The sequence below is a fragment of the Scyliorhinus canicula genome, chromosome 17 (assembly GCF_902713615.1).
Source record: "Scyliorhinus canicula chromosome 17, sScyCan1.1, whole genome shotgun sequence".
Lineage (NCBI taxonomy): Eukaryota > Metazoa > Chordata > Chondrichthyes > Carcharhiniformes > Scyliorhinidae > Scyliorhinus > Scyliorhinus canicula.
In genome coordinates this window covers 101,413,316-101,429,202 of record NC_052162.1, presented here as the reverse complement: position 1 = coordinate 101,429,202, position 15,887 = coordinate 101,413,316, and the positions used below count along the sequence as shown (strand labels likewise).

The window sequence follows — 15,887 nt, the reverse complement described above, 5'->3', positions numbered from 1 at the left end:
CCAACAACAACCCCCCCCCTCCCCTAACCTTATTTTTTTAGGACACTAAGAGCAATTTAGCATGGCCAATCCACCTAACCCGCACATCTTTGGACTGTGGGAGGAAACCGGAGCACCCGGAGGAAACCCACGCACACACGGGGAGGACGTGCAGACTCCGCACAGACAGTGACCCAGCCGGGAATCGAACCTGGGACACCATATTCTAAATGAGGCCGAACTAGGGTCCAGCTGCAATTGGACTTGCCAATTTTCATATTCAGTGCCCCGACCGATGAAGGCCAACATGCCGTATGCCTTCTTGACCACCTTATCTACATGCGTTGCCACTTTTAGTGATCGGTGGACATGCATGCCCAGAGTCTCTGCCTGTCAGTACTCGCAAGAGTTCTACCATTTACTGTATAATTCCTACATGCATTGGACCTTCCAAAGTGCGTTACCTCACACTTTTCCGGATTAAATTCCATCTGCCATGTCTCCGCCCAAGGCTCCAACCAGTTTATATCTTGCTGTATCCTCTGATAATCCTCTGACAATCCTCTTCACTATCTGCAACTCCACCAATTTTTGTGTCGTCTGCAAACTTACTCATCACACCAGCTACATTTTCTTCCAAAACATTTATTTACACCATGAACAACAAAGGTCCCAAAACTGATCCTTGTGGAACGCCACAAGTCACAGCCTTCCATTAAGTAAAGCACCCTTCTATTGCTACCCTCTGTCTTCTGTGCCCAAGCCAGTTCTGTATCCAGCTTGCCAGTTTTCTGATCCCATGCGACGCCTCCTTTTGCGCCACTCTGCCATGAGGTGCCTTGTTAAAGGCTTTACTGATGCCCATGTATACAACATCTACTGCCCTCCCTCATCTATCACTTACTCGAGAAACTCGATCAAATTAGTGATACACAACCTCCCCTTCACAAAACCGTGCTGTCCATCACTAATAAGTCCATTTGTTTCCAAATGTGTGTAAAGCCTGTCTCTAAGCCTCTTTTCCAATAATTTCTCTACCACTGATGTAAAGCTCACCGGTCTATAATTTCCTGGATTATCCCTGCTGCCCTCCTTAAACAATGGAACAATATTGGCTACACTCCAGTCCTCTGAAACTTCACCTGTAGTCAATGAGGATACAAAGATTACTGTGAAGTCCCCAGCTATTTCCCCCCTTGCCTCTCTCAGTATTCTGGGGTAGATCCCATCAGGCCCTGGGGACTTATCTATTTTAATACTTTTTAAAATGCCCAACACACCCTCTTTATTAATATCAGCATGACTCAGAATATCTATACACTCTACTCTATCCTTCTCATCCACCAAGTCCTTCTCTTTGGTGAATACTGAGGCAAAGTATTCATTTAGTAGAAGAGCAGCAGAAGTATTCATTTAGAAGAGCAGGGAGGTTATGGTGGAGCTGTATAAAATGCTGGTTATGTCCCAGCTGGAGTACCAACTAAAGTTCTGGTCATCACGCTACAGAAAGGATGTGGTTGGACTGAGAGGGTAGAGGAGATTCACCAGGGTGTTGCCTGGACTCTTATCATTTCCATTATCAAGAGAGACTAGATGGCTGGGATTCATTTCCCTGGAGCAAAGAAAGCTGAAGGGGGACCTGATTAAGGTGTATAAAATTATGAGGGACCTAATAGGGTGAATGTGAAGATGCATTTCCCTTCAGTGGAGGGGTCAATAACCACAGGGCATAGATTTAAGATGATGGACAGGAGGTTTAGAGGAGATGTGGGGGAAACCTTTTCACCCAGAGGGTGCTTGAAGGAGGCAGAAACCCTCACAAATGTTGAGAAGTATTTAGACCAGCCAGCACTGAAGTGCCATTACTCACGAGGCTATGGACTAAGTGCTGAAAAATGGGATTACAATAGTTAGGTGTTTAATGGCCGGCGTGGGTGTGATGGGCTGAAGGACCTTTTCCATGCTGTAAAACTTTTGAGCCTGATAAGACAGAAGGATTTTCAGGTTCTTGAAAGGGTCTTTCCAAAGGCCTGCACAGATAAGCAAGTAAACCTGTTTTGTTAACTTTATTTGTAAGTGGCTGTAGGATCCCTTATTTATCTTCAAAATAAGAGCCAACAATCCGGTTGAAGAAACACACTTTATTTTTCAAGTATTTACTCTTGCACAAGAACTGAATCAAAACCTTAGATCAAAATAATACATAAACTTGTCAGAATACAGCGAAAAGAATTACTTTAAACACAGATGATTGAAGAACTCAGGAAGGCAGGAATTCAAGAATGAAACCTAGCCCACTAAGCCTTACTTTTAAGGAATTCATATCTATTCATTTCATGTCTCTTATTTACTCTAATTGGTTCTAATTCTCAGCTGAGGCTTTCTGATTTATTCAAACAACAGTCTGTCACTTAACACGATTTGTTATCCAAGCATTGGTCAGTACTTAAAATTCACAAATGTTCATCAAATTAACAAAATGTCTACGTGCACCTGCCACGTATGCCATTCCTTCAAAGATAAGGTGCTTGCATTAACCTTGCTTTTGATATATTTAAGCATTGAATGTTTCTGTTGCTGGGCTGTGATACTTTCTTATTACTAAATGTGTTGTGGAACAATGATCTACTCATTATGAAGGCTTTTATGCAATTTTTGTTTTGTTTTGAAACAATGTTAGCTTTGCACAGCAATTCTCATACTTTTATCTGAAATCTGACTTTGGCTTAGTGGATATTCCATTTTCTGTCTAAGCACTGAATTTAAAAATTATATTGCATCAATTCTTAAAGGTCACAAATAAATCAATGAAGCAATCAGTAAATCAATAAATCTATAATCTATCAGTGACATTTGAACTGGGTTCACGATCTGTCTTAGGCCTAACTATCTTCAGCTGCTTAATCAATGACCTCCCTCCCATAAATTCAGCACCATTTGCAACTCAGATAATGAAGCAGGACCTAGACTATGTCCAGGTTTGGTCTAACAAGTGGTAAGTAACATTTGCACCACACAAATACCAGGCAATGACCATCTCCTATAAAAGAGGATCTAACCATCGCCCAATGATATTCAATGGTTGTTACTATTGGTGAATCCCTCACAATCAACATCCTGGGGATACCATTGATCAGAAACTGAACTGGACTAGCCACATTAATACTGTGGCTACCAGAGCAGATGAAAGGCTAAGTGAGTACCTCCAAACCTAACCATCCCAAAGCCTGTTCACCATCTACAAGCCACAAGTCAGGAGTGTAATGGAATGCTCTCACCGTGCCTGGATGAGTGCAGCTTCAACATTACTCAAGAAGCTCAACACCATCCAGGAGAAAGCAGCCCGTGAGATTGCTCCCCCTTCCACAAACATTCAAACCCTCCACCACACCGACAAGCAGTGGCAGAGGTGTGTACCATCTAAAAGATGCACTACAGGAACTTTCCACGGTTCCTTCGGCAGCACCTTCCAAACCCATGACCACTACCATCTAGAAAGACAGGAGCAGCAGATACCTGGGCACCCCACCACCTGGCGGTTCCACTCTAAGTCACTCAGCACCCGGATTTGGAAATATATTGCCATTCCAACAGTGTAGCTGGAACAAAAACCTGGAACTCCCTCCATGACAGCATTGTGGGTGTACTTAAACCTCAGGAACTGCAGTGGTTCAAGAAGGCAACAAACCTCCCCTTCTGAAGGGAAACTAGGGGTGAGCATTAAATGCTGTCCTAACCAGTGACACTGACATGAGTAAATGAATTGAAAAAACGGTGGAGCAGGCTTGAGGGGCTGAATCGCCTACTCCTGCTCCTTGTTTGTATGTATATTTCTATGTGCTCTGTCGGAGGAGTGGGCCCATTTTATCTCTGCTTTGGTTCAGTATACCTTATTGCAAAGGGCATGTTTATTTCTGGTCCAGTTCTGGTTCCATCCAGAGATATCACATCTTCAATTGAAAATTGCTTTTTTTCTCTGCAGGGCAAACAAAACAAATTTGGGGTTTGGTGGCGCAGTAACTCAGCCAATCTCTGGTTTTTCCTTTGGTAATGTTCCTGCTGCCAACACGAGCACCACCGCCTCCTGCCCACCCATGTCCTCCGGATCGATAGCTCAGACGACAGCACCAGCAAGCTTCAGCTTTGGTGCCAACACTGCACAACCGACAACAGGAGGTTTTGGACTCAACAGTGCCTGTTCCACAGTTCCGACAACAGCTTCCACTGGCTTTGGATTCACCTCTACCCCAGCTGCCTCAACCCAGAGCACCGCAGCCGGTGGATTTAGCTTTGGCACAGCCGCCAATGGAACCCCGGCACTCGCTGGTTTCAGCTTTGGTACTCTAGCAACTCCAGCAGCTCCCAAAACAGCAGCAGCAGTACCCTCCCTTGCAGTACAGCCTGCAGGTAGGTACACAGTCAACACTGGACTGTTTTATTAATCACTGTGTAGTGGATAGGTGAGAGACTGTTTCATTAACCACATTACAGAGGGTCAGTGAGGGACTGTTTCATGAATCACTGTGCAGAGGGTCAGTGAGAGACTTTCATTAATCACTGTGCAGAGGGTCAGTGAGGGGCTGTTTCATTAATTACTGTGCAGAGGGTCAGTGAGAGACTTTCATTAATCACTGTGCAGAGTGTTAGTGAGGGACTGTTTCATTAACCACTGTGCAGAGGGTCAGTGAGGGACTGTTTCATTAATCACTGTGCAGAGGGTCAGTGAGGGACTGTTTCATTAACCACTGTGCAGGGGGTCAGTGAGGGACTGTTTCATTAATAACTGTGCAGTTGGTCAGTGAGGGACTGTTTCATTAATCACTGTGCAGAGGGTCAGTGAGGGACTGTTTCATTAATCACTGTGCAGGGTATCAGTGAGTGACTGTTTCATTAATCACTGCGCAGAGGGACTGTTTCATTAATCACTGTGCAGTTGGTCAGTGAGGGACTGTTTCATTAATCACTGTGCAGAGGGTCAGTGAGGGACAGTTTCATTAATCACTGTGCAGAGGGTCAGTTTCATTAATCACTGTGCAGAGTGTCAGTGAGGGACTGTTTTGTTAATCACTGTGCAGAGGGTCGGTGAGGGACTGTTTCATTAACCACTGTGCAGAGGGCCAGTGAGGGACTGTTTCATTAATCATTGTGCAGTGAGGGACTGTTTCATTAACCACTGTGCAGAGGGCCAGTGAGGGACTGTTTCATTAATCATTGTGCAGTGAGGGACTGTTTCATTAACCACTGCGCAGAGGGTCAGTGAGGGACTGTTTCATTAATCACAATGCAGAGGGTCAGTGAGGGACTGTTTCATTAACCACTGCGCAGAGGGTCAGTGAGGGACTGTTACATTAATAACTGTGCAGTTGGTCAGTGAGGGGCTGTTTCATTAATCACTGTGCAGAGTGTCAGTGAGGGACTGTTTCATTAACCACTGCGCAGAGGGTCAGTGAGGGACTGTTTCATTAATCACTGTGCAGAGAGTCAGTGAGGGACTGTTTTGTTAATCACTGTGCAGAGGGTCAGTGAGGGACTGTTTCATTAATCACTGTGCAGGGTATCAGTGAGGGACTGTTTCATTAACCACTGTGCAGGGTGTCAGTGAGGGACTGTTTTGTTAATCACTGTGCAGGGTGTCAGTGAGGGACAGTTTCATTAACCACTGTGCAGAGGGTCAGTGAGGGGCTGTTTCATTAATCACTGTGCCGAGGGTCTGTGAGGGACTGTTTCATTAATCACTGCAGAGGGTCAGTGAGGGATTGTTTCATTAACCACTGTGCAGAGGGTCAGTGAGGGGCTGTTTCATTAATCACTGTGCAGAGGGTCAGTGAGGGACTGTTTCATTAATCACTGTGCAGAGGGTCAGGGAGGGACTGTTTCATTAATCACTGTGCAGAGGGTCAGTGAGGGACTGTTTTGTTAATCACTGTGCAGGGTGTCAGTGAGGGACAGTTTCATTAACCACTGTGCAGAGGGTCAGTGAGGGGCTGTTTCATTAATCACTGTGCCGAGGGTCTGTGAGGGACTGTTTCATTAATCACTGTAGAGGGTCAGTGAGGGACTGTTTCATTAACCACTGTGCAGAGGGTCAGTGAGGGGCTGTTTCATTAATCACTGTGCAGAGGGTCAGTGAGGGACTGTTTCATTAATCACTGTGCAGAGGGTCAGGGAGGGACTGTTTCATTAATCACTGTGCAGAGGGTCAGTGAGTGACTGTTTCATTAATCACTGTGCAGGGTGTCAGTGAGGGACTGTTTCATTAATCACTGTGCAGAGGGTCAGTGAGGGACTGTTTCATTAACCACTGTGCAGAGGGTCAGTGAGGGGCTGTTTCATTAATCACTGTGCAGAGGGTCAGGGAGGGACTGTTTCATTAATCACTGTGCAGAGGGTCAGTGAGTGACTGTTTCATTAATCACTGTGCAGGGTGTCAGTGAGGGACTGTTTCATTAATCACTGTGCAGAGGGTCAGTGAGGGACTGTTTCATTAACCACTGTGCAGGGTATCAGTGAGGGACTGTTTCATTAATCACTGTGCAGAGGGCCAGTGAGGGACAGTTTCATTAATCACTGTGCCGAGGGTCTGTGAGGGACTGTTTCATTAATCACTGCAGAGGGTCAGTGAGGGACTGTTTCATTAACCACTGTGCAGAGGGCCAGTGAGGGACTGTTTCATTAATCATTGTGCAGTGAGGGATTGTCATGAATCACTGTATAGACGGTCAGTGAGGGGGAAAAGCCAGCTTTGCACCTTGGCAATGCCAGCCTGGCACCCTGGCAGTGCCACTGGACACCATGACAGTGTCAGGGTGCTAGGCTGGTGGTGCCAGTGTCATGGCACCACTCTGCCCAATGGGCATGCAGCTCCTCTTTGAGAGCCCCATGAGTGCCGTTCTGTCTAGTCCTGTTTGTGGAGACCAGAACCAAACGGCGCTTCCCTGAGGTCCCTGAGGTGCTGGAGTTGAATCCAAAACCCTCGGGTATCTCGTGGAACCTGCACATTAAAGTAAAGCTTACTGCGTCGCTCTAATGTGCAGAGTTGCCAAAAACTGATCCCGCCCATTGTGGGCAGGATTCTCCTTGCAACGTCTTGGAAGATTGCATTGAATCTTGCAATGCGTTGCAAGCCGTGTAGATCCTGGGAACAGGGTCTCCCGGCTTTCACTGGCCATGCTGTGCCATGGCAAGCTGTTTTTCCGGCGCAGCGAGGTCAGAAGATCATGCCCAGTGCATTGTTTTTTTCATATATTTTGATTGGAGTTTTAATTTTTCCGAATAGCGAAACATAAGCATTTTCAATGTAAAACTGACACAGTACAAAGCAAGAATTATTGCGAATATATGAACAAATAAGAGAAGATGACTTTAGAATAACAGACCTTATGAACTCCTGCATTCAGTTTTAATACTGGATCAATCTGAAAAAAAAAACCAATTAGTGTGAGAAAGAGGATAAGGCCATTTCAATGAGATCAGAACATCTTGGGCTACACACGTTTATCTATTGCAAGATCAAGACTCTGTAATATAGCTCAAGGGAAACCCAGCAGGAGGTGGTCAGACACGGAAGGGCCTGTAAATTTGAGGTAATTGTCCCACACTTTACGGAATGGATCACGTGTTAGGAAATCCAATGGAATACATTTCTGGATAAATTTATGCCAATTTTTATTTGAAGGTTACTTGTCATTTGCCCAGGAGCAGAGGATACTTTTACGAGTTGCAAAAGTTAGGATATTTCCAGCCTTTTTTCATTGATGTCCATCATCTGCAAGACCCTGAATGGGAACAAAGAATTAAGCTTCAAGGCTCTGTCAAATATCCTCAAGCTCCTTAACTATGCCAGTCAATAGGATTGAATCTTAATACTGGTCCATATGCAGTGTATATAATCCTCAACGACTGTGCAGTTTAGACACATGGGGATATGGCAGGGTCAAACCTATGCCTCAGACTAGGCATGATATGCAAATGCTGCAAGTATTAAACTTACGTAGTCTCCATTTTATTGCAAACAGAAATTTTAGTGACAAAATTCCATATACCATCCCATGTTGCCTCATTGATATTAAGTGGCTTGTCTTTTACCCAAGAGTGCAAGGTCGCCAATGCGGTAATACAGGATATAGAAACAAGGTATCATAAAATTGGCTAATCACTGCAGAAATCAGGATTTTCCTCTACTGGGGAAATAAAGGAATTGAAGATGCAGGGTTGTCTTATTCAAGATAACGTCTTGAGTTGTAGATACACTTTTTTTTAAAAAAGTGTGTCTTGGGATGACACATCATTGGCATAGCTTCTTCAAAGATGACAAGCGGGCATCGCTGAACATATCTCCAGCCGACAAATGCCACTATCTCTTCGCATCGAATCCACGGTGGCACAGTGGTTGGCACTGTTGATTCACAGCGCCAAAGACCCGGGTTCGATTCCCGGCTTGGGTCGCTGTCTGTGTGGCGTCTGCGGGTTCTCCCCGTGTCTGCGTGGGTTTCCTCTGGGAACTCTGCTTTCCTCCCACAGTCCAAGGATGTGCAGGTTAGGTGGATTGACTATGCTAAATTTCCCTTCGTGTCCAAAAAGGTTAGGTGGGGTTACGGGGATGGGGTGGAGGTGTGGGCTTAAGTCGGATGCTCTTTCCAAGGGCTGGTGCAGACTCGATGGACCGAAGGATTCTATGGTCCATAAGACCTGGTGGGAAGTCCGGGCTGCCCTGGATGGGAGAAAGCGCAAAACTCAGTTTACATCTCCCTTCTAGTTGGTGGACCATTTTGTACACTCAGAGAATTAATAATAGTATTTTCGGCACAAGCCAAAGCCTACCTAAAGTTCCCATACAAGACTTGCAAAGGGTAAACCGACTGATCTGCTTCAATATTGAGCCAAAAGAAGAGAGGATTGTAATGTCTGGTTCTAGTATGTCTCTCTTGTGGGGACCATGAATTGGATTCAATTTGAATTGGTTTTTGCAGCAGGCAAGGAGCTGGATTCGGGGTTTGCCTCTGTCCACACTCTGAGCTCTGTCTCTGATAAAGTAAAGAAAAAAATTGGTAAGGAGTGTAGGAACCTCTGGAACGCACTCATTTGAATCAAGCTGATCCTGCCCGGCCATGAGACCCTTGGGGAAGTCCAAAGATGTGCGGATAAGGTAGGCTTATGGGGATAGGGCGGGAGAGTGTGCCCAGGTCGAGTGCACTTTCAGCAGGTCGGTACAAATCTCCGTCACATGTACACCAGATAATTCGACTCCACCTTATCAAAGGCTTTCTCTGCATCCAAAGAGATCACCAGCCCATCTAATACCTGCATCTGGAAAGCCTGGATCACATTCAAAAAACGTCTGGCATTATTACTGGAAACCTGCACTTTATGAACCTAGTCCGAACGTCCTGAACAATCATCGGAAGGAATTTCCCCTAACCGCATTGCCAATACACACCAAATCAACCACTTCAAATCAATATTCATAAGTGAGATTAGCCTGTAAGCAGAACATTGCTCCGGGTCCTTGCCTGGCTTCAAAATCAGGGAAGTGTTTGCCTCATTGGCAGCAGACCTGAGTGACTGTACATGCCAACCAACGGCTCCATTAACAGATCCTTAAACTCCCCGTAAAACACAGACTTAAAACCATCTGGCACAAAGGCCTTGCCTGGCTTAACTTCCTCAACGGCCACAGCCACTTCATTTTTAGAGATGGGAGCACTGAGGGCCAAACACTGATCCTCCAAAACCACAGGGGGCTGCTGAGAAGAGAAGAAGCGATCCATACATGCTACCACATCACCAGATTGACCAACCTTGCATAATTCAGCATAGAATTCCGTTACTATCCTTCAGTTTTCATTAACCTCTTGCCTGCCAAAGTTCTGTACAGAGGGGATAACCCTCTTCTAAGTCAAAAAGGCCAAGTACTTACTCGGCTTATTCCCAAACTCATGCAGTTTTTGCATTGCGAACCTTCAACTTCTCTCAGCCTAAAGAATCAAGAACCTCCCTCAGCAATTGCAGGTTAGTGGGATAGGGTGGAGGCATGGGCTGAAGTAAGCTGCTCTTTCCAAGAGCCTGTGCAGTCTCTATGGTCTAAATGGCCTCCTTCTGCACTGTAAATTTTGATTCTATGATTAATTCCCTTTCTGATGTCACTCCTTCCACTCTGTGAGACAACTCTAAGGCCTATATTTAGGGGGTTGGTTATTTTACACTACTAACTAAAGGCAGAGTGTGCTGGAGAGCCAGCGCCGTTTGTAGGTTTGTTTGGTTGAGGCAGGAGGAGTACAGGAGAATCCTAACCTGCAATTGCTGAGGGAGGCTTTCCAGATGCAGGTATTAGATGGGCTGGTGATCTCTTTGGATGCAGAGAAAGCCTTTGATAAGGTGGAGTCGAATTATCTGGTGTACATGTGACGGAGATTTGTACCGACCTGCTGAAAGTGCACTCGACCTGGGCACACTCTCCCGCCCTATCCCCATAAGCCTACCTTATCCGCACATCTTTGGACTTCCCCAAGGGTCTCATGGCCGGGCAGGATCAGCTTGATTCAAATGAGTGCGTTCCAGAGGTTCCTACACTCCTTACCAATTTTTTTCTTTACTTTATCAGAGACAGAGCTCAGAGTGTGGACAGAGGCAAACCCCGAATCCAGCTCCTTGCCTGCTGCAAAAACCAATTCAAATTGAATCCAATTCATGGTCCCCACAAGAGAGACATACTAGAACCAGACATTACAATCCTCTCTTCTTTTGGCTCAATATTGAAGCAGATCAGTCGGTTTACCCTTTGCAAGTCTTGTATGGGAACTTTAGGTAGGCTTTGGCTTGTGCCGAAAATACTATTATTAATTCTCTGAGTGTACAAAATGGTCCACCAACTAGAAGGGAGATGTAAACTGAGTTTTGCGCTTTCTCCCATCCAGGGCAGCCCGGACTTCCCACCAGGTCTTATGGACCATAGAATCCTTCGGTCCATCGAGTCTGCACCAGCCCTTGGAAAGAGCATCCGACTTAAGCCCACACCTCCACCCCATCCCCGTAACCCCACCTAACCTTTTTGGACACGAAGGGAAATTTAGCATAGTCAATCCACCTAACCTGCACATCCTTGGACTGTGGGAGGAAAGCAGAGTTCCCAGAGGAAACCCACGCAGACACGGGGAGAACCCGCAGACGCCACACAGACAGCGACCCAAGCCGGGAATCGAACAGTATTAGGACAGTATTACGGTGGCGGAAAGGATGCTAGATGGGGACTCTTCTTCCGAGGTAGTATGGGCTGAGGTTAGAAACAGGAAAGGAGAGGTCACCCTGTTGGGAGTTTTCTATAGGCCACCTAATAGTTCTAGGGATGTAGAGGAAAGGATGGCGAAGATGATTCAGGAAAACAGCGAAAGTAACAGGGTAGTTGTTATGGGAGACTTTAACTTTCCAAATATTGACTGGAAAAGATATAGTTCGAGTACATTAGATGGGTCGTTCTTTGTACAATGTGTGCAGGAGGGTTTCCTGACACAATATGTTGACAGGCCAACAAGAGGTGAGGCCACATTGGATTTGGTTTTGGGTAATGAACCAGGCCAGGTGTTAGATCTGGAGGTAGGTGAGCACTTTGGAAACAGTGACCACAATTCGGTGACCTTTACGTTAGTGATGGAAAGGGATAAGTATACCCCGCAGGGCAAGAGTTATAACTGGGGGAAGGGCAATTATGATGCCATTAGACATGACTTAGGATGTGTTGGTTGGAGAAGTAGGCTGCAAGGGTTGGGCACACTGGATATGTTGAGCTTGTTCAAGGAACAGCTATTGCATGTTCTTGATAAGTACGTACCAGTCAGGCAGGGAGGAAGGGGTCGAGCGAGGGAACCGTGGTTTACCAAAGAAGTGGAATCTCTTGTTAAGAGGAAGAAGGAGGCCTATGTGAAGATGAGGCATGAAGTTTCAGTTGGGGCGCTTGATAGTTACAAGGAAGCGAGGAAGGATCTAAAGAGAGAGCTGAGACGAGCAAGGAGGGGACATGAGAAGTCTTTGGCAGGTAGGATCAAGGAAAACCCAAAAGCTTTCTATAGGTATGTCAGGAATAAAAGAATGACTAGGGTAAGAGTAGGGCCAGTCAAGAACAGTGGTGGGAAGTTGTGTGTGGAGGCTGAGGAGATAAGCGAGATACTAAATGAATACTTTTCGTCAGTATTCACTCAAGAAAAAGATAATATTGTGGAGGAGAATGCTGAGACCCAGGCTATTAGAATAGATGGCATTGAGGTGCGTAGGGAAGAAGTGTTGGCAATTCTGGACAAGGTGAAAATAGATAAGTCCCCGGGGCCGGATGGGATTTATCCTAGGATTCTCTGGGAAGCCAGGGAAGAGATTGCTGAGCCTTTGGCTTTGATTTTTAGGTCATCATTGGCTACAGGAATAGTGCCAGAGGACAGGAGGATAGCAAATGTGGTCCCTTTGTTCAAGAAGGGGAGTAGAGATAACCCCGGTAACTGTAGGCCGGTGAGCCTAACGTCTGTGGTGGGTAAGGTCTTGGAGAGGATTATAAAAGATACGATTTATAATCATCTAGATAGGAATAATATGATTAGGGATAGTCAGCATGGTTTTGTGAAGGGTAGGTCATGCCTCACAAACCTTATCGAGTTCTTTGAGAAGGTGACTGAACAGGTAGACGTGGGTAGAGCAGTTGATGTGGTGTATATGGATTTCAGTAAAGCGTTTGATAAGGTTCCCCACGGTCGGCTATTGCAGAAAATACGGAGGCTGGGGATTGAGGGTGATTTAGAGATGTGGATCAGAAATTGGCTAGTTGAAAGAAGACAGAGAGTGGTAGTTGATGGGAAATGTTCAGAATGGAGTTCAGTTAAGAGTGGTGTACCACAAGGATCTGTTCTGGGGCCGTTGCTGTTTGTCATTTTTATAAATGACCTAGAGGAGGGCGCAGAGGGATGGGTGAGTAAATTTGCAGACAACACTAAAGTCGGTGGAGTTGTAGACAGTGCGGAAGGATGTTGCAGGTTACAGAGGGACATAGATAAGCTGCAGAGCTGGGCTGAGAGGTGGCAAATGGAGTTTAATGTAGAGAAGTGTGAGGTGATTCATTTTGGAAAGAATAACAGGAATGCGGAATATTTGGCTAATGGTAAAATTCTTAGCAGTGTGGATGAGCAGAGGGATCTTGGTGTCCATGTACATAGATCCCTGAAAGTTGCCACCCAGGTTGATAGGGTTGTGAAGAAGGCCTATGGTGTGTTGGCCTTTATTGGTAGAGGGATTGAGTTCCGGAGCCATGAGGTCATGTTGCAGCTGTACAAAACTCTGGTATGGCCGCATTTGGAGTATTGCGTACAGTTCTGGTCGCCTCATTATAGGAAGGACGTGGAAGTTTTGGAACGGGTGCAGAGGAGATTTACCAGGATGTTGCCTGGTATGGAGGGAAAATCTTATGAGGAAAGGCTGATGGACTTGAGGTTGTTTTCATTAGAGAGAAGAAGGGTAAGAGGTGACTTAATAGAGGCATACAAAATGATCAGAGGGTTAGATAGGGTGGACAGTGAGAGCCTTCTCCCGCGGATGGAGGTGGCTAGCACGAGGGGACATAGCCTTAAATTGAGGGGTAATAGATATAGGACAGACGTCAGAGGTGGGTTTTTTACGCAAAGAGTGGTGAGGCCGTGGAATGCCCTACCTGCAACAGTAGTGAACTCGCCAACATTGAGGGCATTAAAAAATTTATTGGATAAGCATATGGATGATAAGGGCATAGTGTAGGTTAGATGGCCTTTAGTTTCTTTTCCATGTCGGTGCAACATCGAGGGCCGAAGGGCCTGTACTGCGCTGTATCGTTCTATATCCTTATGCTCTAATTGAGATGTGGGAGATCTGTGACGCTTCGAGCTTTCCGGTCGACTATGCCTGTGGCAAGTGTGACCCATGGAAGCTCCTCGCAGACTGTGCGGTTCGGTAGGAGCAGCATTTGGATGCACTTACGAGCATGCAGGTTGCGGAAAACGTCACAGATAGGAATTATAAAGACCTGGCCACACCCAAGGTGCAGGCAAACAGATGGGTGACCACTGGAAAGGGCAGGCAGTCAGTGCAGGAATCCCCTGTGGCTTTCCCCCTCTCTTGTATACCGTTTTGGATACTATTTGCGGGGGGGGGGGGGGGGCGGATAACCTATCAGGGGAAAATAACAGCTGCCAGAACAGTGGCACCACAACTGGCTCTGTTGCTCAACAGGGGAGGGCAGTGCAGGAGAGTGATAGTTATATGAGACACAATAGTAAGGAGCACAGATTGGCGCTTCTGTGGATGTGAAAGAGACTCCAGGATGGTATGTTGCCTCCCTGGTGCCAGGGTCAAGGATGTCTTTGAACAAGCACAGGACATCCTGAAGGGGAAGGGTGAACAGCCAGATATCGTATTACACATAGGTACAATTGACATAGACAGGAAGAGTGATGAGGGCCTGCAGAAGGAGTTCAGGGAGTTGGGCAGTAAGCTAAAAAGCAGGACGTCTAGGGTTGTAATCGCAGGATTACCCCCTGTGCCATGTGCCAGTGAGTAAGAAGTCTTACAACACCAGGTTAAAGCCCAACATATTTGTTTCAAACACTAGCTTTCGGGGCACTGCTCCTTCCTCTGGTGAATGAAGAGGTATGTTCCAGATACATATATATAGACAAATTCAAAGATGCCAGACAATGCTTCGAATGCGAGCATTTGCAGGTAATTGAGTCTTTACAGATCCAGAGATGGGGTAACCACAGATTAAAGAGGTGTGAATTATCTCAAGCCAGGAGAGTTGGTAGCATTTTGCAAGCCCAGGCCGGATGGGTTAATTCAGCAGGGGGATGGGAACCTAGATTGTAGTCCCAGTGTACAGGATGTTGAGAGTAGTGAGGTCAGGGATAGGGTTAAAAGTTCGAAAGAGGGCACCGGCAAGCAGGAAGCTGGTTTGAAGTGTGTCTACTTCAACGCCAGGAGCATCCGGAATAAGGTGGGTGAGCTTGCAGCATGGGTTGGTACCTGGGATCTCGATGTTGTGGCGATTTCGGAGACATGGGTAGAGCAGGGACAGGAATGGTTGTTGCAGGTTCCAGGATTTAGATGTTTCTGTAAGAACAGAGAAGATGGTAAAAGAGGCGGGGGTGTGGCATTGTTAATCAAGGAAAGTATTACGGCGGTAGAAAGGACGCTTGAGGACTCGTCTACTGAGGTAGTATGGGCCGAGGTTAGGAACAGTAGAGGAGAGGTCACCCTGTTGGGAGTTCTCTATAAGACCTCCGAATAGTTCCAGAGATGTAGAGGAAAGGATTGCAAAGATGATTCTTGACAGGAGCGAGAGTAACAGGGTAGTTGTTATGGGGGACTTTAACTTTTCAAATATTGACTGGAAATACTATAGTTCGAGTACTATAGATGGGTCAGTTTTTGTGCAGTGTGTGCAGGAGGGTTTTCTGACACAGTATGTAGACAGGCCAACAAGGGGCGAGGCCACATTGGATTTGGTACTGGGTAATGAACCCGGCCAGGTGTTAGATTTAGATGTAGGTGAGCACTTTGGTGATAGTGATCACAACTCGGTTATGTTTACTTTAGCAATGGGCAGGGATAGGTATATACCGCAAGGCAAGAATTATAGCTGGTGGAAAGGCAATTATGATGCTATTCGGCAAGATATAGGATGGGGAAGGAAACTGCAGGGGATGGGTACAATCGAAATGTGGAGCTTTTTCAAGGAACAGCTACTGCATGTCCTTGATAAGTATGCACCTGTCAGGCAGGGAAGAAGTTGTCGAGCAAGGGAACCGTGGTTTACTAAGGAAGTTGAAGCACTTGTCAAGGGGAAGAAGGCGGCTTATGTTAGGATGAGACATGAAGGCTCAGTTAGGGCACTTGAGAGTTACAAG

The 15,887-nt window shown here is 46.1% G+C and overlaps 1 protein-coding gene across 2 annotated transcripts in view; it reads left to right on the top strand.

Moving 5' to 3' along the window:
- The window catches only part of nup62l (nucleoporin 62 like), a 93,849-nt gene that overhangs the window by 9,217 nt on the left and 68,745 nt on the right, over positions 1 to 15,887 (top strand). For both annotated transcript variants that reach the window (XM_038774584.1, XM_038774583.1), the window contains exon 3: positions 3,962 to 4,386. In XM_038774584.1, coding sequence (XP_038630512.1) covers positions 3,962 to 4,386 — 425 coding nt within the window. The remainder of the gene's footprint in view (positions 1 to 3,961; positions 4,387 to 15,887) is intronic.